The sequence below is a fragment of the Rosa chinensis genome, chromosome 2, assembly GCF_002994745.2.
Source record: "Rosa chinensis cultivar Old Blush chromosome 2, RchiOBHm-V2, whole genome shotgun sequence".
NCBI classification, from domain to species: domain Eukaryota; kingdom Viridiplantae; phylum Streptophyta; class Magnoliopsida; order Rosales; family Rosaceae; genus Rosa; species Rosa chinensis.
In genome coordinates, this window is record NC_037089.1 from 86,527,179 (window position 1) to 86,549,689 (window position 22,511).

The 22,511-nt window shown below is 38.3% G+C and overlaps 3 protein-coding genes across 4 annotated transcripts; 1 reads left to right on the forward strand and 2 right to left on the reverse strand.

Moving 5' to 3' along the window:
• The first annotated feature begins 1,815 nt into the window (after nt 1-1,815).
• LOC112187490 (alpha/beta hydrolase domain-containing protein 17B) lies at nt 1,816-22,243 on the forward strand. Of its 2 annotated transcripts, XM_040515580.1 has the most exons (6): nt 1,816-1,825; nt 19,150-19,460; nt 20,155-20,191; nt 20,314-20,550; nt 20,639-20,686; nt 21,569-22,243. In XM_040515580.1, the coding sequence occupies exons 2-6, from the start codon at nt 19,159-19,161 to the stop codon at nt 22,049-22,051; spliced, it is 1,107 nt and encodes a 368-aa protein (XP_040371514.1). In that variant the 5' UTR covers nt 1,816-1,825; nt 19,150-19,158; the 3' UTR covers nt 22,052-22,243. The 2 variants fall into 2 exon arrangements, with proteins under 2 accessions (XP_040371514.1, XP_024182076.1); XM_024326308.2 differs by lacking the exon at nt 1,816-1,825 and having other exon boundaries at nt 18,783-19,460.
• LOC112189583 lies at nt 6,173-8,205 on the reverse strand. The gene is made up of 6 exons (XM_024328927.2): nt 7,930-8,205; nt 7,740-7,830; nt 7,505-7,588; nt 6,885-7,154; nt 6,544-6,794; nt 6,173-6,445 (listed from the first exon to the last, which is right to left on the reverse strand). The coding sequence occupies exons 1-6, from the start codon at nt 8,175-8,177 to the stop codon at nt 6,310-6,312; spliced, it is 1,080 nt and encodes a 359-aa protein (XP_024184695.1). The 5' UTR covers nt 8,178-8,205; the 3' UTR covers nt 6,173-6,309.
• Nucleotides 8,510-11,178, reverse strand: LOC112189582. Its single transcript, XM_024328926.2, has 3 exons — nt 9,327-11,178; nt 9,153-9,248; nt 8,510-8,862 (listed from the first exon to the last, which is right to left on the reverse strand). The coding sequence occupies exons 1-3, from the start codon at nt 10,170-10,172 to the stop codon at nt 8,539-8,541; spliced, it is 1,266 nt and encodes a 421-aa protein (XP_024184694.1). The 5' UTR covers nt 10,173-11,178; the 3' UTR covers nt 8,510-8,538.
• Nucleotides 22,244-22,511: the final 268 nt, after the last annotated feature.

Below are 22,511 nucleotides of genomic sequence, written 5' to 3' on the forward strand. Positions count from 1 at the left end.
TTTTAATGATGATGCATCAATTAAAGGTTTTGTTGTACTGATAACGTATTATAATTGGTATGGTTTTTATGAATACCAAATTGATTGAAAAACAACATTAACTCTCAATTTATTGACGCATAAATTGTTGATTGTTTTGAGTAATATTATTATGGGTAAATTTGGTATGTGAAAAAGTAGAAGTTGACTCATCATGCTAATATAAAAAAGTAAGTTGATATGGATGCTTAGTCAATAGACCGCAATTAACAAAATTTTTCGTCCGGATTACAATCAAAACATGTCATGGTTTTACATCTGTGAGACCCACTAACTGAAGAGACCTCTTTCTTTTTTTTACCTAGAGATGAGAGCTCTCACTCTCTCCTCTGTTCGGTGGCTAACCCTAGGGTTTTGCAGTCCGATATTCTTGGATTGCGACGTCGGCGTCCGTGGTCCTTGGCTGCCGAGTCTCTTGGACTCGAGAATCTCTCCTCTTCAACCTTCGGGTTGCTGCAACCTGCTCTCGTCTTTTTGGCGATGGGATTCAATCTCCTTCGGGTTTTGCTCGTGTTCTAAGGGCTGCAATCGGTTTCAATGATGGTGGTGGAGGGCAGCGCCGTGATCTGGCGGATCCTAATCAAACCTGGGATCCGGGTTCTATCAGCACTGCTTTCGGATCCTCTCCGTTTGGGGTGATCCATGATCTGGGTGCTGCTGTAGTGCTTCGGCGGTGGAAGGAGATAGCGCCCTCGGATCTTTGGTGGCTATTGCCTGATGCCCAGAGGATCAGCTTTTGGGATCCTATATCCAGTGTAGGCCTAGCCTTGTTAGCAGCGTGGGGGTGCGGCTCAGGGGGACAGCCGACTGTGGGATCGATCAGAGTGGGCTTTCTCCGGCTAGATCACCTGACGATGCTACTACCAGATTGTGGGTCCGCGGCTTGTGACGTCGACTTCTTCTTGCCAGTTGATGGCCTTCGTCGATGGAGTGGTCCAGCTGTTGGATCGGCAGCGCAACAGCTGGGGTTGAGGACAAGGCCGGTCTGGGTGCCCAAAGAGATTTTGGGTGCCCACCTGTGGATATGGACCTGGGCTTCTTTTTGTTTCGGCTATTCAAGATGAGCCTTTGTTTGGGTTCTGTCTTCTGTTTGGATTCGTATTTGGGATCCAGGAGACTCTTTACGGATTCCTTTTTCTGCTATACTCTGGATTTGGAATTTTGGCTACCTAGGTAGAAGATTGCTCTCTACTCGACGTATTAATTTGTGTGGAGTGGGTAAGGTCGGTCACACTACCGCCGGTTACCTTGATAGAAGGTTACCCTCTATTCGACGTATATCTTTGCGTGGAAGTATGGCCGGCCATACTATTGGTACCGTTTTACATAGCCCGGATTATGTTCGGTGCTTCATCAAATGCTTAATTGCATCCCTTAATGCCCTTGTTAGGTTTTATTTCCGATGCATTGTTGCATCTAGTATTATTCTTGTTATTTTATATTTTGATGTAGTTTCTACATCTATAAGTTGTAATTTTTCTTATGATTATTATTAATAAAGTGGTTGACAGTTTCCCTCAAAAAAAAAAAAAAAAAAAAACATGTCATGGTTTTTTGACTTAAAACTAATTAACTCTTATTTTTAAATGTATAATTCGTGAGGGTACATTATTGAATTTGATTTGAAACACTTCTCATGTAAATTAGACACACTTTTATATGTGAGGGATGAAATCACTGCAAATGGCCTAATGGTTGAGCTTTCTGGTTGGGAACCCTGCAATCACGTTTGACTCACAAAGCCTTTGGGATACCCGACATTGTCAAAGAAAATATATATATATATGTGTGTGTGTGTGTGTGTGTGTGTGTGTGAAGAGATGAGGAAATAATGACTTGGATGGGCTACTTTAAGTCGACTCTAGAAGTTGGCTCATGAAATTATGAAATTAGCATTATTTGACGACTGAGATTGAATATACAAAGAGCCAAAGTGTGTTGTTATATTGAAAATTCAGGCCGATTTTTTAGTAAACTCTTTGAAGTATACTAGCAACTTTTTTTAACGAAATTTACCCAATTTTAGGGACATTTAACCCCACTTATCCAAACACTCTAAAAGATTGCCCACTTAATCAACAGTTTTCATTTTTAAACCCCAATTACCCAACCTTTTCAACACGTGCCTGTTTTATTCAATTTTCCTGACGCTTTTGCCCCTCTATAACTGAAACGCTTTCAAATCGTAACAGAAACGTGATTTAGGGAGCGAAGCTCTCAATTTTAGAGAGAGGATCGGCTAGATTTGTAGAGAGAGAAGCTTCCTGGTTTTTTTAGAGTGGAGCTCTATCATTTTAGAGAGAGAGAGAGAGAGGAGCTGTGCGATTTCTATAGACAAGAGAGAGAAGCTCCCTGGTTCCTGTTTGTGAAGCTTTCCGGCGATTTCGGTGTGTGAAGCTCTTGCGATTTGTATTTAGAGCTGGTGGTAGAAGATTTGTGATTCATAGAGAGAGAGAAAATCTGCTGCGATTTTCACATGGATCTAGATCGAGATGCTCTTTGTGTTCCTCCACTGCGGTTTGCTTTTGTTTCTTTAGCTCTATCTAATCTGTTTGGCTTTTAGCTCGATTTAATCTGTTTGAATTGTTTTTGTAGTTTTGATTTGAACTTCCAGGTGTTTTTGAGTGCATTGTGTTAGTTTTGAATTTCTGTATTAATTTCGTGTTTCTTTTGGTGAATTCATGCTTGGATTTGGGTTTGAGCTGTTTCCGAAGTGTTGTGGAAGTTCTGATTAAATTTTTGGGAGGCAGTAATATTTCTCGTGGGGGCCAATAATGTGTGTTCATTGATATTTTAGTATCTATAATTGTTGCTTACTGATGCTTTATTTGAATGCATTGCAATTTATTACATCTTCCAAATTGTTTTTGCTGTTTTGACTATATTATTGGGGACCAGTAGTGTGTGTATTGGGGGGCAGTAATGTTTTTATGTGTTATTAAGTCGCTGTAATTGTTGTCTATTTATCCTTTTCATTATTTTAAAAGTAATTTGGTACTGCTTCTATTTCGTTTTGGTAGTTTTGATTAAATCATTAGGGGGCACTACTCAGTTTATTGGGGGGCAGTAATATGTGTTTTAGGTTTAATAATAGATTCGTTCGCCTGTGTTTTCTTCGCAGGTCTATGGCTGATCCTCTGGTTGCTAGGTGCCTTTACTCTGGCAAAGGTTATATGATTCCTTTGAATCAATGCATGAGCTACTCTGAGTTGTATGAAGACATTTTCCATACATTCCAGTTTTTGCCAAGTGATATTATTGAGCTTCAGTATTCAGTTCCAGGTTATGAAGTTTGTTTTCTTCGTAACGATCGTGATTTCCAGATGCTATTTTTCTCTGCTAGAATACATAGGTTAGAGTGTGTCGATATTTCAATTTTAAAGATTGGGGGAGGTTGTAGGAGAACTTGTTCGGTGGATAGTGGTTCGGAAGTTATTGACGAAGATGATTATTTGGGTGATGCATTCAGGACTGAAGTTCACAAGACTTATTTGTCTGATGACTAGAGTTCTTATATTCATCATGTCGGGGATAAGTTTCATGGTGCTGCTGAGCTCCGTGAGAAGCTCAGGAAGTATGCAATTGCAGTTGGTCTCGAGTTTGTATTCCTGAGAAATGATTTGGACCGTATTCATGTAGTCTATGCAAATGTTGGAACCAAAGGTTGTGATTGGCATCTTCGTGCTTTTTCATCATCTGCCAATGATTGCCTTTATATAACAGAGTTGAATAATATTCACACTTGCAAGGGTGTAGTTAGGACTCAAAAGCACAAGCTTTTGGGATCCAAGGTTGTCAAGACTTGCATTGCTGCTGATATTAGCTATAATCTTTCATTGGAGCCAAGGGAGATTATGAGCAAGTTCAAATCAACATATGGGTTTGATATTTCCTACAAGGTTGCCTTGAAAGCAAAGCATCGGGCCAAGGAAGCGATTATGGTTCCGATGCAGACACGTTCAGCAAGTTATCTTGGTATAAGGAAGCTGTTTTGCAGAGTAACCCCGGATCTTCTTTTGTGTTGGAAGTTGAACCATCTACAAATCGTTTTCAGAGGCTTTTTGTAGCTTACGGAGGTTGTGTAGAAGGCTTCCAATTCTGTTTGCCTGTGTTGTATGTTGATGGAACGTTTGGTAAGAGCATTTACAAGGGGCAGATTCTGTCTGCAACTGGAAGGAATGGGAATCAAGGTAACTGTATTGTTTATTACCCCCCCCCCCCCCCATAAATTTATTTTGGGCCCCCAGTAATATTGGCTTTGTTATAGTTTCATCTGTGTGCTTAATATTTCTTGTTTTAGTTTCTTTCATTGTGATTGATATCATTTTTACATTGCTGTGCGGTTGTGATAGTTTCTTGCCATGCAATAACAACATTATTGGCCCCCAGTAGACTGATTTTCCTGTGATCTGGTTTATGCAGGTTTCTACCCTCTACCCATATGTTTTTGTGATTCTGAGACAGATGCAAACTGGACATTCTTTTTCAAGCATTTGAAGAGTCTGCTTGAACCTCAAGGAAGAGTTATCACATTTATTAGTGATCGGGGTGTTGGATTGCTAAGTGTTTTCGATAAGGTATTTGCTGGTAATCCTCATCTGTTTTGTTACAAGCACTTGGTGGTGAACCTTGCCGGTAAATATAGGGGTAAAGGTAATTCAAAATTGATAGAAGATGTTAAGCAGAAGTTTTTTAAGGTTGCATATTCCTCTACACAGAAGGAATACCGTTTCAATTTGCGGTTGCTTAGAGCAGTTGGTGGTGCCGATATTATTGACCATTTTCTTGCTGAATTGCCTGTGGAAAATTGGTGCTGTACATTTTATAATAGCTGCCGATATGGAATTATGGCTAATGAGATTGCTGAATCATTTAACTCTTGGATTGCAATTAAGCGTTTGATGCCAGTCTATTGTATGCTGGACAAGACAAGAATTAAACAAATGGAGATGGCGGGTAAAAGGAGGGAAGAGGCAGAACGTTGGACCACAGAACTAACTCCCAAAATGGAGGAAAGGTTGAAGGTGTAGATGGAGAAATCTCGTCGTTTTAGTGTCCATTATTCTAGCCCTGGAGTTTATGAGGTTCGATATGACTTTTCATATGTAGTCAACATTTCCGATCATGCATGTTCATGTGTTAAATGGCATATCAATTGTTTTCCTTGTCCTCACGGCCTTGCTGCATTACAAGTTGCTTCTGAAAATGTATATGATTATATTGATAAGTACTTTCATGTTGATATGTTCAAGAAGAGCTACAGTTTTCCTATCCGTTCGATTACCAATGTTGATATGTCTTCTTCGGAATCTGCTTCTGAATGTATATTACCTCCCCTTGCGAAGAGGCCCCCGGGAGGCCTAGGGTGAAGCGGTTCAAGTCGGTTGGAGAGGTTGAAAAGAAGCTGATTCGTTGTGGTCGTTGTGGCAAAATGGGCACTCATAACAAGTTGAGCTGCACTGAACCTCTCGTTCAGCAGTAGTATATGTTTATGTAAAGAGTTTTTAGGTTTTGAATTTGTCTATTGGGGGGCAGTAATTGGTTTATTGGGGGCCAGTAATTGTTTATATTCAGGCTCAAATAATCATTTTTCTTTTCAGATGTCAGATTCTTACTGTTGGGATGATTAAAATTGCATTTACATAGCTGAAGTTCAATTTTCCAACAGGTTTAATGCTTACAAGTGGTTTCTGGGGGGCAATAAACATATTAGTGCCCCCCCAATAATGTCATCAATTCAAGGACTCCTTGTATATTCAGGCTCAAACAATCATTATTCTTTTCAGAATACAGAATTATACTTTTGGGTTTATTGCAATTGCTTTTATATAGTTGAAGTCAATTTTCGAACATGTTTGAGCTGTTTTGAGTGCATACAGTTGGTTTCTGGGGGGCCAATAAACAAATTCCTGCCCCCCAGAAATGTCATCTTTTCAAGGACACCTACTAATTTGAAACCCTTTTCAAATGTTGCCAACAAATTTAAATACCAACTGAGATACTTCTGGCCATCTTCTTAAATATTAGTGGGGCCCAATAGTATTCTGACCTAAACAACAAAAATTATTGGGAGGTAGTAACATGTCTACTTTGGAGCATTTGTGTAAAGTACCTGCTTCTAATTGAAGTCAGCAATAGTATATTATATCATCCAATAATGCAGTTCATTTCACCATAGTTTGAAGATTAGGCTAGTACGAGAACTTTACAATCCCTTCTCTTCGGATACAAAAACTACATGTCTAAATATGTTTTATCTAATCTCATTCCTCACTTTCTTCCTAATAGTATGCGCATGAACCTCTCAAGCAATCTTTTCCTCATGTTGTCCCCGCCTTCCTTGGTTGGTTCTACGCCATTTACAATGCTCTCCATGTAATGGAGCATAAAGGGCCAGCAATCACCACTGTATAGAAGTAAAAATAATTTATGTTTAGGAATGTAGGCAGCAACGACAAATGTTACACAACTATTAGGACAAATAGTTTGCTTTAATGTACTTACGATGATGGGTTCTGTTGCGGGCAGTCAAAGTCTTCATAGAGTTCATAGTCTGTCTCCACAACGTTATTCTGTAAGATCCAGTTCCTGGTTTGTTTTTCCTCCTCAGTCATTGCTTCTTCAACAATAATCAGGTTTTCCTTATCATCTTCGCCTTTGCATTTTTCTCGAGTGACATCTGGATCTTGGCTTTCTCCCGGTATTCTCATCTTAGTGAAGTTCACAGCATGTATGAATTTCTTTATGTGCTTTACCTGTTTTTTGCAGATATAGAATTTTAGTTCAACAAAAACATGCTAACAGTATTGAAAACATAAGATTGCATTTGTGGAATTACTACATACCACTCTTGCTGCATTCAGGTGGTACTTCTCCTCATTGGTGAATTCATCTATTGGTGGCCTCAATGAATTCATATGATTGAAGCTCCTTTTTTCATTGTCAATTACCAGCAAGGTGTAGTGCATGCTTATGGTGTGGTGAATTGGTACTAGCACCTTTTTGAAACGGAAGACTGACCAGAGGGGTTCATAAATTATTGTCTCGACACCACACTCAAAAGGTCTAGTATCCTCATCTTGTTCTTTGGTCTGTTCATACTTTATAGCATAGTACTGTATACAGAACGTAACCAAGTTAATTCAAGTTAAAACTAAAAATTAACCTTGAAACTGGTGCAAGTTTTGATGGTTTAGTAGGGGCAGTAGACACAATACTGGGGGGCAATAATATGCCTACTGGCCCCCAATAGACCGACATAGACCACTTGATTTTCATACAATATGAAAGAAATAAACAGAACATCTTCAAAACAGAAAATGATATATATTCAGTACAAAAAATTGGGCAATAATCGCTCTACTGCCCCCCAGTAAACACAAAGAGTACTCCATAATTCAGCCTTTTACACAGTGTTGCTTTCCAATAAACACATAACTCAATGTATTTGGTTTAGGCTACTTACCCCTGTGTCTACTGTGAGGAATCCCACTTGCGCATTTTGCTTTTCTACATCAGACTTCAACAAGTCAATATAAACGCTGATTACCTGCAATTGGGTAAGTGGATTTTTCATCAGAACATTATAAGTGAACAAGAGAAAGGAAAATTGCATGAATTGATGATTTTACTGGGGGGCAGTAATCATTATACTGGGACCCAATAAATCATTAAATGGAGCCTTTCATTGAAAGACTTACGTCAGTTTCAATGTCCCCCTCTTGGATGATTACTCTTAGGTCGTGCTTGGTGATCCGGCGTAGAAGATCACTGCTGATCCAGTACTCGGTCCTATTCAAACAGAAACATTTGATTCCAATGCAGATTTTATCAGTATGAAAAACGGAAATTGAATTGTTACACCAATTTTAAACCAAGCTGTGTACTTACGTGTTTTTCACAGCAACGTTGAAGAAGTCTCGATAATGCCTTGCCACTGCTGGGTCCAGTGTACTCCATGTTTGTTTATCGCATTTGACTCCCTTAACCTTAATCTTGTGTTCCATTTTTCTCTGGGCTTGCGGCATGATTCCTGCTTTCTTAGGTGTAGCTCTCTTAGTCATTTTTGCTTCTTCCGGAGTGTCGTACTCCCACTCCTCCTCTCTAGCCTTCTTGGCAGCCCTCCGGTATGTCTTCATGTTCTTCACTATAGAATGTATCTCCGGAGTTTTCTTCTGTTGTTCCTGTTAGGCATGGGTCCCTTCCTTCTGTTTCCCCTTTCTTTTAACTACTGCCATCATTTCTTTCTCAGCAATAATCCTTATGATGTTATCGAGCTGTTCATCTTCCTCTTCATTCCATGTTCTTGTTGCCCCGATTGAAAACGGCTTTCATCTTGTTGTTCAGGTACTTCCTGTGTAATAGGAAACGCTGACATCACCGTGTCCATTTTCTTTCCCACACTGGCTGCATAATGGGTTTCCTCTCCGACGCTTGGTCCAAAGTTTGGATTTTCATCCTCAACTTCATCTTGGGGGACCACTTTCGACATGAAAGGAACTATCTCAAGTTGTCTTTGTGGTGGGGGGACCTCTCCCTTCTCCTTTTTAGGCCGGATGTACAACGCCCTGATGAGGTTATTTTTTGCCTCTTTTCAATTTCCAGCTCTTTAATCCTCTCATTGGCAACTTTCAGCTTGCCCCATAGATCTTTGTTCTGCGCATTCAGTTCCTCATTTGCTTTGGCAAGCCTTCCTAGCTTTGCCTCCATTTCTTTTGTGGGCTTTGTCTCACCAATGGCTGCCTCCATCTCCCTGATTAGTTCCTTGATATTCCCCGTCAGCCTTTCATTTTGTTCCTCTTCCGCTTGGCTTGCCTGGGGTACCTGCAAAAAATAGAACCAAAACCATCAAGTTATTGGTCCCCAATAATGTGTTCACTGGGGGCCAATAATAATATTATTGCCTCCCAGTAGACTACCATAAAAGCTCATATCTCCATGTAAACAAGTCAATGTTTTAAAATTAACCAACAAACATCAGTTATTCACTTCATAAGCTAAGTTTAAGGTATCTATTACTGGCCCATTATTGGGTCAACACATTACTGGGTCCCAATAATGTATCTATTGCCCCCCAATTACTGGCAGCAGACAAGCTCAGTTGAGCCACTCACCCAGTTGTCAAAGCTTGGTGTGTCCTGCACCTCATCACCCAGCTCGAGGTCTTCCAGTCTAATTTTCGCAAACCATGGTCCAACTTTTATCAGATCCTGTTACATTTAACAAGTCAATACTGTGTAGTAAACATTGAAAAGAACATAGATGTAATGTTTTTGTAATTTGCTTACCACGGCTAAGTTCTTGTTCATGTACATCTGCTCCAGGCTAAATATTTCCTTTATCGACCATCGGATGAATCGTGGAGTTTCATTCTGCTTTCCAGGTATCCAGGTCTTTGCCTTGGTCTTCTCAAGGAACCAGTAATAGATGAGAAGAAGGCATTCATTCAAAACAGATGGATTGTTCCTCTTATACTTTTGTAACCCTTCCATCAAGAAGTTCAAAATTAATCTTGGCCAGTTGTACATGTTTATGTTCTCAATCCGTTCACATAAGGCGACCATATCCCATGTGATCTGAGCACCGGTTCGGGTGAAGAAGAATGTGCTGAATAGATATGTGATCATTAGCACGGCTATCTTCCTGGCATCTTTCTCTTTTGCCGGCTTTGTCAACTCAGTTACCAGCTTCAATTCCACCTTTGTTCTGAGGACAGCCTGCTTCTTTAAAGGGCTGCCAAATATTAGGGAGTCTTCCATCTCTTCCCTTACCACCCTCCTATTCACATTGAACACTTCTCCTTCAGCCGGAAGGTGAAATAAAGCTGTGACATCCTCCTCCGTTATTTCCATAACAACATCCCCAAACTTCCACTTGTTGTCTGTGCGGTCGAAGTGCTCCATGAGTATCTCCAGGTTCGCTTCATGCTTGTGGAGCTGGATCTTAGTTATCTTGTCCTGCCAGAACGGTTCCATCATTTCACCAAAGTCTGTACCCCTCAAAATCTCTTTTGTTTTGTCTGGTATTCTATCCTTGTTTGCGTTGACCATTCTCCAGAATACACTGAGCATGCACTTCTGTTGCTTCCACTCAATCTTTGCTTTGTGGGTCTCTTTTTTCTGCTCTTTTTTCATTGCCCCTTTCTTTTGCTTCTTGGCTTTCTTCCTCTTTGTTTTTTCTTCTTCTGAATCCTCTTCCTCTTGAACTGGTTTCCTTTTTGGTCGTTGCCTTGTTTTGATTACAAACCTCTTCGTTGTCTGTTCACCTTCTGATTCTGATTCTTCTTCAGCAGATTCTTCATTAGAAATCTGTTCTGCCTATTGTCGCTTCCTCTTTCTGATTTCGTCAAATTTTTTTTTGCAGGGGTTGGTTAAATGTTGTCTCAGTACAGTTATCTGAACTCTCTGAACTCCGGTCATATTCTTCTGAGTCACTCATCAAGGTGAATTTTGGTCTACCCATTCTACACCAAAACAAAACCAAAATGATCATTCTAAAATAGCTAAGAGAAGGGTTCTGACTCCGTATGAAGACAGTATTGGGGGGGGGGGGCAGTAATGTGTCTACTGCCCCCTACTAAACCATCAAAACTTGGACCAGTTTCAAGGATTCACAGTGTATTGCACTTTATCACAAAGAAAACCAAAATGATCATTTTATAATCAACAAGAGATGATGACTGTCTCCTAAGAAAGACATTATTAGGTGGCACTAATGTGTCTACTGCCCCCCAATAGACCATCAAACATTACACGGCTTCCTATGTTTCACAGACTATAGAAGTTATTCACACTCAAAACAACAGTTAATGTCTAAAAACCCCCATTATGAGGGTCAATAATATGTCTACTGCCCCCCACTAGACTGACACAAACCTCACAATTTGCATCAAACATTACACTGCTTCCTATGTTTCACAGTTTATAGAAGTTATTCACACTCAAAACAACAATTAATGTCTAAAATCCCACATTATGATGGTCAATAATATGTCTACTGCCCCCCACTAAACTGACACAAACCACATGACGCGCTCAAAGCAGCACGCAATTTAACCCTGTAAAATGTCATCGTTAGTATATGGTAAATAGAGATCGTTCTAGCCGGGGATTGAGGGTACACCTATAATTGTGTAAAAAAATAAAGAAATTAAACAATAAAGTATTATTTACAAAAATAAAATAAAGAATAGAAATATATACAAATAACTAAACAAAAGGGGGGTTTAAGAATTATGGTTTCGAAAATTAAACTAAATAAAATAAAGAGAATGTAAAAACACATTTACAAGGGTGGAACGCAAGGAACAAAGATCAAAACTACATCCATATGAAAGAAATGCGGTCACAATTCTAATAGTTGGTTATCTATGAGACGAGAATATATCAACCAAGAAACAAAGATTAAAGCAACCAATGTCCCTTATTTTACTTCCCTTTACACAATTGATCAAGCAAAGCACCTAACCAATATATTTTGAAAACAGGTTTCACACAATCAAAGCGACCATGCAAACTCAAGTTTCAAATCATTAAGAGCAAGTGAAAGTTTAGTCAATAATTGTATTAATCCTAGTACACAAAGCATGTCTATTCAATAACACAAACCAATTGATTTCGACTTTTGTCCAAAGCCTTTACTACTTATTCGAATTAGGGTCACAAAGCATGAACCTAATTACTAGCGCCAATTATATGCAATCATTCTAAGTTGCGCACCAAAGAACAAAAACATATAAAAGTTTTCCATAAAACAAAATCAATTGATCAATCTCACATAAGTAACATATAAATCAACATATAGAAATCACAACTTTATTTCAAAACATATAAACGGGCTTTAAACTTTGCCCTTAACATTATTTGTTAACCAGAATTCATAGTTCTACAAATCGAAACAAAGAAAACCAAATGAGGTTACAAGGAAAAAGATTGAAATACACCGTGAATGGAGTGGATGATGGAGAGCTTGAGACGTTGATCTTGAATCTTGAAAGCAAGGCTTCATTATCACGGCACAAGGTGGAACGATGGCTGCTAGGATTGCTCACGGCTTCTTCTTCTTCTCCTCTTTACTTGAAAATGCAGAACTAGAAGACTAGAGAATGAAAAGGAAAATGGAGAAGAAAATGGAGAGACAAAGAAGATGAAATGGGTGAAGGAAGAGATGTGTATATTTTCTTTGTCACCCTCCTCTATTTATTTATAGCCATGGAATAGAAATCTTCGACCAATAGGAATCCTCCACAAGCAATTCTAACTCAATTTGATTTAGAACTCCCAAAATATCTCTTTTAGGTTGTAGAAACCAAATTGAGTTAGAACTTCTTTGACAAAACAGATTTCCAGCAGACTTGACCTCAGTGTACTAAAATAGTCATAACTTCTTCTAGAAAATAGATATCGACGAGCTGTAAAACCTTCTGGAAACTAGACATCCGTAGCTTCCCAACCATATAAAGATCATAATTTTCTGAGCTCTGAGCGATTTTTGAAACTCTGTTGAAGTTGACTGATCTGCACTGGCAGTTTTCCGAATCTGTAATGGATTTGATTTTTAAAGCACAATTTGTGTTCAATTCGGTAATGATCTTCTTCAGACTTCTTAGATGCTTCCACATGTCTTCCACAGGTCTCCTAGTATGAGTAGATCTCCATTTTATCTGTAAAAACACTAACTAAGTTAAATTGATCAAGATAAAGGAAATAACTTAGTAAAATATAGGGTTTAAACATTATAAACGTCACATTTTATGCTCCTATCACCACACAATTTGATTCATTTATCGACTACTGCAATTTAACACTACATTTATTTTGGAATAGCAGTTTTCAGTCCGTCAATGAATAAAGCAGTGATCATTGACCCCCAATACGAAGTCTACTGGGGGGCACTAATGTTACAACTTTTATGGTTAGGACTCCACAATAGGCTTTCAATCACACCTCATTTTATCTAAATTAACAGTTTAGAATCGACAAATAACATTCGTATCAGATTTTCTCAATTATGAACCAGAAACCCTATATTTCACCGATTTCGGAACATGCAAAGTCGTTCGAGAAATTTCACAGATATGTAACCAAAATGAAACTTCAAACTACTTTAAACGGAAGATTTTGTAATAGGTTCCTCAGAAAACATGAAAAAAAAAACTGGAAAACGGAGTTGGAAATTGAGTTTTTACCTGTTTCGATATCTTCGAAGCTGAAAAAGGGAAAGCAATCGCCGGACCTTGAAGCGTCGTCGCCGTAGAACGGTGAGAATCCAGGAGAGAGAGAGAGAGAGAGAGAGAGAGAGAGAGAGAGAGGGAGGAAGAGATTTGAATCGGTTTGACGTTTGATAGAGATGGGTAACTGACGAGTCGTGACGTTTTAGTGTAGTGGCACTACCGTAATAACATTTTTTCCGGAGCCTAGATGAGTCTTGACACTGTCGAATTGGGTAAGTGGGCACAAACAGTTGAAGGTGGAGTGATTGGGGAAATATTAGGCTAAAAATGGGTAACTGGTCACATCCCCAAATTCTTAAATACAATTATTTGATACGATTTTTTTTTAATCTGTCTGATTGTATGTATAATGAAGACATAATTTAGAGAAAGTTCAATATAAATTAGAACTTGATTCTTCTCCTCCACATCGGGGATTTTGGCTTTGTTGTTGCTCTACTAGGGTTACGCTATTCCATGCAGTTCGGGTTGCCTAGTGTGCACCCTGTACAGTTGCAGGGGCGCTTTTTGAAGTGCTTCAACTTATTTTATACTTACCCAAATTTTTGTTCAATTTTTTTCTTTTTTATTACTTTGAGTAAAAAACATAACAATTGCCATAGTTTTATGAGTCCATAAATTTTAATGTTCGATTTCAAAGTCGTGTGTCTTCCACATTATATGCGCTATATCCGGTTGAGTATGTATATATAGTTGTTAAGATTTCGGCTACTTTGCTCATGTACCAATTCGGTCCAACTCTTCTAAGGCTTATGCAATGTCCGTGGCGATTGTACACAGTATGTATATATTAATATGTCAAAAAGATTGGCCTTGGGGATCTTGGACTCTGTTCGACCAAAGAATTCTTATATTGTTCATGCGATTATGTATAATTTTTGCATTCCATATAATCAACCGTAAATAATAATAATAATAATAATAATAATAATAATAATTTACCAGAAATAAAAGAAAGTTACCGCACATGTGTTGCACCTTTAAATAGTCAGAAGACTCAAAACCCTGTCTAAAGCCAAGAGCTTGACCCCCATGCTTCCCATTTGGGCTCTGTTTAAACCCGATTTACTCATCTGGATCGGTCTCGTCTGACGTGGGAAGTCGATGATTCGGGGAGGGTCTGGCTTGATAGTTTAAAGAAAAAGAGGAAGAGGAAGATGAACAAGCACAAAAGTTCCAGAAGCTGAGGAATCGCTTCTCGAGACAGACTTAAGTCTGTTTGAGATAGCTCAGGTTTTGATTCGATGATGTAGCAATATATATAATTTGTCATTCAGTTTTGCATAGTAGAAAATTTACAGTACTTAAAATTGTTCAGAACTTATATCAGTTCAGACCAGTTTGGTTGCTCATAGGGCGCGGCTAATATGAATGGATTCATAAGTGTGACAAATTCATGACTAGTTTAAAGTTTGTTACTTTGATGAATCATGAATGCGTGTAGAAATTCACTACAGATTTGTGTCCTTTATTTGCTGATGAAATGATTAATGGATGAGAGCTTAATGTTTATGAGAAAAGACTCGTTCTTTCGCAATTTCACATGTGTGCATAACTAGTTTCAAACCATGCTTGATTCTTGCAAGAAATTTGTGTTTTCATGGGAAATGTCGATGCAGAGTTTGGCCATTCTGTTGATGTTTGATGGTATCTTCATTCTCATGAGTATGAAAGGTGGTGCCTTGAGTAGCTTAGCACACTTTTTGTGTATCATAGTTGATTTGGATTTTTCTTTTATCAAGAGAGCTTTTTGGTGCGTAATATAGGATATGGTCAGGATAGTAAATCATGTCGGATTCTGGAGTGAGGACAAGAAAATTTGTTTATGAACACTGAGAATCAGGCTAGAGAAGAAGTTGGTGCTTGATCCTACATAACAGTGGAGGTACTTGGCAAAATATTGGAATTCAGAGTTTGTGCATGTTGCATTAGGATCCGTTGCGTTAGCATGTAGGAACCAATGTTCAGAGCTGAAACTTGTTTCTGTGAATTACTTGAAAGAAGAAAGAGGAAAGGAAAAGGTGATTCAGTACATTCAGGGATAGAATCTAAAATAGTGATAGAGCTATCTGAATGAGAAGACAAATCAGTATTAGCTTGGCAAGGGGTTAGATTAGGTACTTAGTTTCCCATCCTGTTTTCTTGCATTTATTTTGAGCCTTTCCAGAGATTTAAGAGTACATACATACATTGTGGTGTTTTCTGGGAACACTCTCAAATCTATCGATCTATCATGTTGTCCATAAGTATATTTTGCACTTAAATTAACAGAATAGCTCTCAATAGTCAAGTTTTTCTTTCTTAACAAAATCGTGAACATTTAGGAAATAGAATTTGGTTTAAAAGAACATCTATTGAGTTTGAGTACGTTACCACTTATACTGTCAAGCAATATCTATAAATAGGTATGTAATATGAAGAAAAAGCTCCCTCTTAAAACTGATATCCCATTCTTTTTCTGTGGCTTTGCAAAGTCAACTATGAGCTAAGTGAAAGAGAATAGAGTTAGCTCTATGAGTAGATAATAGACACATTTTAAGCATCAGAAGAGCCACAAGAGGAACAACTATCTGTCTGTCTTTCATATTTTATGTTGTCCAAGGCCTTTGTTAGTCTGTTACTCCATGGATGAGATACTTAACCGATTGAGCACCCATTAGCACTCAATTGTTGAGTTAGGTTCTATGTCTCAACATTTTTATTTCTAGTAACTGCTTTCTACAAACCCCAAATCAAAGCCCTGAAAAGGCTGAATGAGTAAGAAACCGATTTTTATGTTGCATTTGACCCGAGTTAACAGTAAGAGAGAGCTACTGATTTTGTGTTGCAGAATGCTGAAAAAAGTTCTACTAGTTACTAATCTAACACGAGCAGATTATGGAGGAGGATCCTGATTGCATTGTAGTTACTCATCCGGCTGATTCCTTACCTACACCAACAACTTTTATGCCATTTCACTAATGCACCTGAAACATAGGTTCATAAAACAAAGTTTTAAGTGTAGTGAAGATGATCCAAACCTTGCATCATTAAATTTGAGCAAGAGTCTGTCTTAGTTGAAGAAGAGCAGGTCTGAAAACGCAATAGCCAGGTCATGGGTTTGGTTTGGTTGTAGATAATATAGAACTAACTGTATTTTCTATATTGGCAAAGAACCTGTCGACCCACCAAAGTTTTAAGGGTATTTCCTATATGCCTTTATATTTGAATTATTTATATAAGGCATTTGCGGAATATCTGCACCTTCAAAGAGACATGTCTCATCATCCCATCACAATTACAGGGATAGATGTAAGGCCGGTGAGACCCACAATCTCTTTCATTTTTCCCTAGCTTGATTTTATGGATCCCAAAGGACATAAACATACACCTTTATTCTGGATTTGGCTTCATTCCTTCTGATTTATTTGGTTGGTTTTATTAGAATTAGGGTCGTTATTCAGTCATTTTCCACCTATGAGTGCTTGTCTTCTTGCTCTGAATTTTGGTTTTGAGTCATTTTCCCTCCTGAAATCTGGTCTTAAAGTTGTGGCTGATATCAATTATAGGTTGCATTTTGATTATTAGTTTCTGACCAAATGCCATTTAGCATGTGATTTGCATACCTCCACTTCTTTTCAGGGAGTTCAGGATCCCAAAGATGCAGAAGTGCTGGCATGTTAGCAAAACTGAGACCTTAAAAGGAGCAACCTTTTTGTTTTCTGCGTATTCTAATGAAGAATTCACAAAATAGTAAGGTCCATACTATAGTTATATACTAGTATATTTCTCAGCTGCTCAGCTTCTTTGTATGCATGTGCTTAGTTCTGACTTCTGACTAACTATGAGTGAAAGCAGATTAAATTCCTTCAATTTAACAGTAGCTTTTACTCTGTTCACCAAGACTCCAAGAGTTGAATATGAACTTGGCTTTTTCTGGAAAAGATTCTGGCTAGTGGATTAGACAATCAAAAAGTTCAATATAGGCTTGGAATTTCTGGGTGAGACTATATGGTTTTTGAATATGAACTCACATCATTTTGGAGCAGTTCTGCTTATGGAGATGGGAATTAACAGTACTACCAGTATGGAAATGAACCAATCATATGAATGATACTTATTATTGGGCCAATATAGTGAGTGATTACCACTCTCCCTTGTTATCTACTTCGATATAAATGATTGTTTCAACTTGAGGAAGACCCTTACACAATTCTTAAGACCTTTGCATCACTAAAAAGGAATTCTTTTTCATAATTTTCGAACATAGGGTTGGAGTATGTCTCACATCACATAGAACCCACAACTTCTTGTTCTTGAAAAACAATATTCAGTCCTATTCTTTTTCCCAACTCACTCTTGTGCTCCTTTCATGTGATGAGACTCGGAATACTATGTGAGATCCAGCCATAAAAAGAATTAAAAAGGAGTTGGGGAAAGATTAAATTCTTAACATGAATTCTGGACCACGAGAACTACTCACATAACAGTCCACATTCCCTAGTTAAACGTTCAAGGGTTTTATTTAAACCATCAAGAAATTTTCAATTAATCTGTTTTCAAAAACAAAGAAATTTTTAATTAATCCAACGAGACTCTAATTAGCCAGAATGTGATTTAGGCTAAACAAACCTAAACTCTCTTATTTATAATCATAGTTTGGGTCCAAAATCAATTCAGTCACTGAACTTCTAATTTCATCAAGAACACCCATGCATTTTCAATTTTGATCTAATAGGTCTATTTTGTTAACAATTGAGTCATTTAACTTGTTGATGTGGCTAATATATGGCCTATGTTTTATGATGTGGTGTCGAGGTGGCCTTCATAGTCAATTTTAGAGTGAGTCCCACTACTAGAAATCTATTAAATAAATAGTTTTTCAACAAATAATCTAACTATAACTTGAACTCATAACGGTTAATTAACGTATTGGACCTATTAGATTAAAATTGAAAGTACAAGGGTGTTTTTGATGAAATTAGAAGTCTAGGGACTGAATTGATTTTGGATATAAACCACATGATAGTAATCAATATTTGACTCTTCTAAATATGTGCAGATACATCCATATATCTATCCATATCACCTTTTTTCAGAATTACATATATTCTCTTATTCCGTCAAATATACTATACAACTGAAATTTCTCGAATATTTGAAACATTAAATATAACGCATGTAATGACTTGTTTAGCCGTTAATGGTTGCTAAACAAGCTGACCTGCTCATCACACAGCTATGTGAGCGATAGCGGCATGTTTATAGTTAATTATGAGCTTTCAATCATTCACGTTTTTTGTTGGGGTTCCAATGGCTCTTGAATATTCAAACGACAAGCAACTTTATCCACATGGGTTGGTGCTTAGTGGTACCAAATAATTTTACCAAATTCTTGCTATCTTTGTAAACTTCTTCTGTCAATTTCTTCCCCTGACCCTACAAAAATGATAGCATGCAGTGAGGCCCCATGGTCCATTCCCCTCTGAAGCTCAGGCTTTCAGTCGACTCTGTGTTACCCCCAACCCAAGTAACCCACTGTAAAAAAACAAGAAAGAAAGATCAAAACTCTCTCTCTCTCTCTCTCCTTAGCCTCTATCTCTTTCATTTGATTTGAGTTTTTGGGTAGCTCAATAGGGGAGGTATAATACTATAATAGCCAGCCATGAAAAAGAACCAAGTTCCATTCTTTATGATCTTTACTCTGCTTTTCCTTTAGCCATAAAAGAATAAAGGTCCAATCTTCTCTCTGCTGAAAAGGAAAAAGAAGAAGAAGAAGGAAGGGAATGTCGATCTGGGTTTATTAAACTCTCTCTCTCACACACCCAGAAAGAAAAAAAAACCATTCATTTCGAACCAGAACCAGAACCAGCAGAAACAAGCGAGTTTCTGAGTGTGAGATATATATAATGGGTGGCGTGACGTCATCCATGGCGGCCAAGTTCGCCTTTTTCCCGCCGAACCCGCCGTCGTACAAGCTCATCACCGACGAGCTGACGGGGCTGTTGCTGCTGAGCCCATTTCCGCACAGGGAAAACGTGGAGGTTCTGAAGCTGCCGACTCGGCGCGGCACTGAGGTGGTGGCTATTTACATTAGGCACCCTTTGGCCACTTCTACTCTGCTTTACTCTCACGGCAACGCCGCCGATCTGGGCCAGATGTATGAGCTCTTCATCGAGCTCAGCATCCATTTGAGGGTTAATCTCATGGGGTACTTACTACTGCTACTCCTACTCTTGCTCTGTTTGCAAAGTTTGCTGCTTTATCACTTTTGGCATCTTGGGTTTCTGGCGTGTTGTAGCTCTGTGCTGTTTGTTTTCAAGCTGCTCTGTGGGTTTGGCATCTGGGTTTTATCAGATTTTTGAGCTCTTTGTTGGGTTTTGTGGGTAGTTTTGCTGTTTTTGCCATCTGGGTTTTGCTTATTTCAGTAGCTCATTGGGTTTGCTTTGTTGGGATTTTATGGTAACAGTGAATGTTTCCTTCTTTTGATTTGCTAGAGAGAGTAGATTTTTTTTTCCCAAGTGTATAGTCCTAGTTTTAGCACCAAGGTTTGATTTTTTAAGCGAATTTGAATGGTTTAATGAAATCAAAATTAGTTATGATGGTGAGTTTGAGTCCAGTGATCTATGTTTTATTTGATCTGTATCAAAATTTAGTTGTCTGGTCTCCGGCCTCTTTGGGTGTTTAGACAGTCTGGTTTGAAAATGATAGTGATTTCTAGCGCGTTTCTTTCTGTGGTTTAGCCACTTATTGTCCGCCAACTTCGTGCCTGAAGCTCATGATAGGTTGTGTAATCTTCATGTTGAATAATGCTTTCCCATGTCTATGGATAAGAGTTATCTTCAATAATACATGTCTGACTACTGGAAAATATGGGCCTTACATGTATCTGTAATGTTTTGCAGGTATGACTATTCAGGGTATGGGCAATCATCTGGAAAGGTCTGTTGGAGATTTGGGCACTTAAAATTTCTGTTAAATTCGGTCCAATTCATAAGATGCTTGTTGTTTGATCACAACGCATTGGGGAAGGCTCATATTTTTTTTCTATTTTTCTGTTCCAGGCAAGTGAGCAGAATACATACGCAGATATTGAAGCTGCATATAAGTGTCTTGAAGAAAGCTATGGTACCAAGCAGGAAGATATCATTCTCTATGGTCAATCTGTTGGAAGTGGCCCAACTTTGGATCTAGCTGCTCGGCTGCCTCAGTTAAGAGCTGTTGTTCTGCACAGTCCCATCCTATCTGGTTTAAGAGTCATGTATCCTGTAAAGCGTACATACTGGTTTGACATTTATAAGGTAATACATTGCTTGTCTATATCATGCTTGATTGGTGAGGTTATGACTTTAATGTGATTGTGTCCCTCATTTTGACAATTGTGCGCAGAATATTGATAAGATTCCACTGGTCAATTGTCCTGTTCTCATCATTCATGTAAGTAATTCTGCTCCAGTTTCTTCAACTTTATTTGTACCTGTACTAAGAGTATGCATTAAAAAAATCTGGCATAAGAACTTACCTTCTTTGGTTTTTCTTCTTTTGTATGTTTTTAAGTTGCATAGTAGTAGAGTAGATTTATTTGTTAGTTGGTCGCTTTATCCTTTCTATAGTAAATGAGAGTTAAGTATATATAGAGGGCTAACATTACATGCCAGCACAATAATTCGTTCTTCTGATTTACTCTAGATTTAAAGGTTGACATAATATGATGAAACTTTTACTCGTTATTCTGAAAATATCTGACTCGTGATTTTTCCAAAGAGGCCTAACCGTGACATGATATATAAGATCAAAGTTTTACTGGTTGCTTTTAGGTTATCAAACCCAGGTGAATGTAGGGATTCCTGGAAGCCTAACCAGACTCATGAATATAGTTTAGATTCAGAAACAGCTTGCTCATATGACTAGGTATTTCTATGCAGTATGGTGCGGGAATATAGTAGGCCTTGTCTTTTAAGATCTCCTATATCTCCCAAATGTTGCGTGCTAGATAAAGAGTGTCTAGAGTTTTATTATTGCATTTAGTTGCCTAGGCTTCAGTTTGCTTCGCTGATGGGTGGAATTTTAAGAAACAGCATGCTGTTGCTGTTGAATGAGGGTCTTTCTTTGATCCTCTTCTGGTATAATATATAATGCAAATATACATATAACAAACCAATCTGCCTCTTCATATTAAAGTAACTCTTTTTCAACTTTAGACATTCTAGATTTGACGATTGAAGAATACAAATTCTTCAGTCCCTTAGTCATTGCGAAACACCAAATACTGTACAAACTAATCCTCACGGTATTTTAAGCCATTATATATTCTTGTAGGGAACTGCAGATGAAGTAGTTGACTGCTCTCATGGCAAGCAACTGTGGGAGTTATGTAAAGAGAAGTATGAACCACTATGGCTTAAAGGAGGCAACCACTGTGATATAGAACTGTATCCCGAGTACATCAGGCATCTCAAGAAGTTCATTTCAACTGTCGAGAAGTCTCCTTCCCAAAGATACAGTTCTAGGAGAAGCACAGATCAATTTGAGCAGCCTCGGAAGAGTACTGATGTTTACGAAGTTTCTAGAAAGAGCACTGATCGAAGAGATAAACCAAAGAAGAGCACTGATAGACCTGAGAAACTGAAAAACCAGTTCATTAGTGCTGATAAACTAGAAAAATTAAAAGTATCCTTTGACCATATGGACAGGTCTCGGAGAAGCGTGGACTGCCATGAGAAGTCCAGAAAAAGTGTCGACCACCAACTGGATAGAGCACGGAAGAGTGTGGATCGATTGGATAGACTACGGAGTGGGTAATTGGTGTTGTAAAGGGTTATATGCAGATTCAAAGCCTTTGTTTGGTGTTGTGGGAAAATTATTTGGGTTTTTTCTTATAATTTATGGTTATCTTGCTGTGTAATTTGGCTTGTAGCAGCGTATAACAACGATTGCATTGCATAAAATGAGAAGGGGTTTGGTGTTATCATGGGATTATTCTTGAGAATTCAACAGGGCTTTCCTTCCGGTTCCACTCTAGTTCCAACTTCCAAGCAATTGAACTATGCCTGTGAATATTGAATTATTGCTTTAGTTTACTGTAAGGCCAAGTTTGGAAATGACCATAAGTTTTATGGAAGGTGTGTTCCGTGTTTACTGTAAGGCCAAGTTTGGAAATGACTAGAAGCTTTTGACAAACACATTGACAGAAACGTTCCAAGGGACAAAAATAGGTCGGAAACTACTATGGCCAGAGAAGGTGACGTTATGGAATATTACC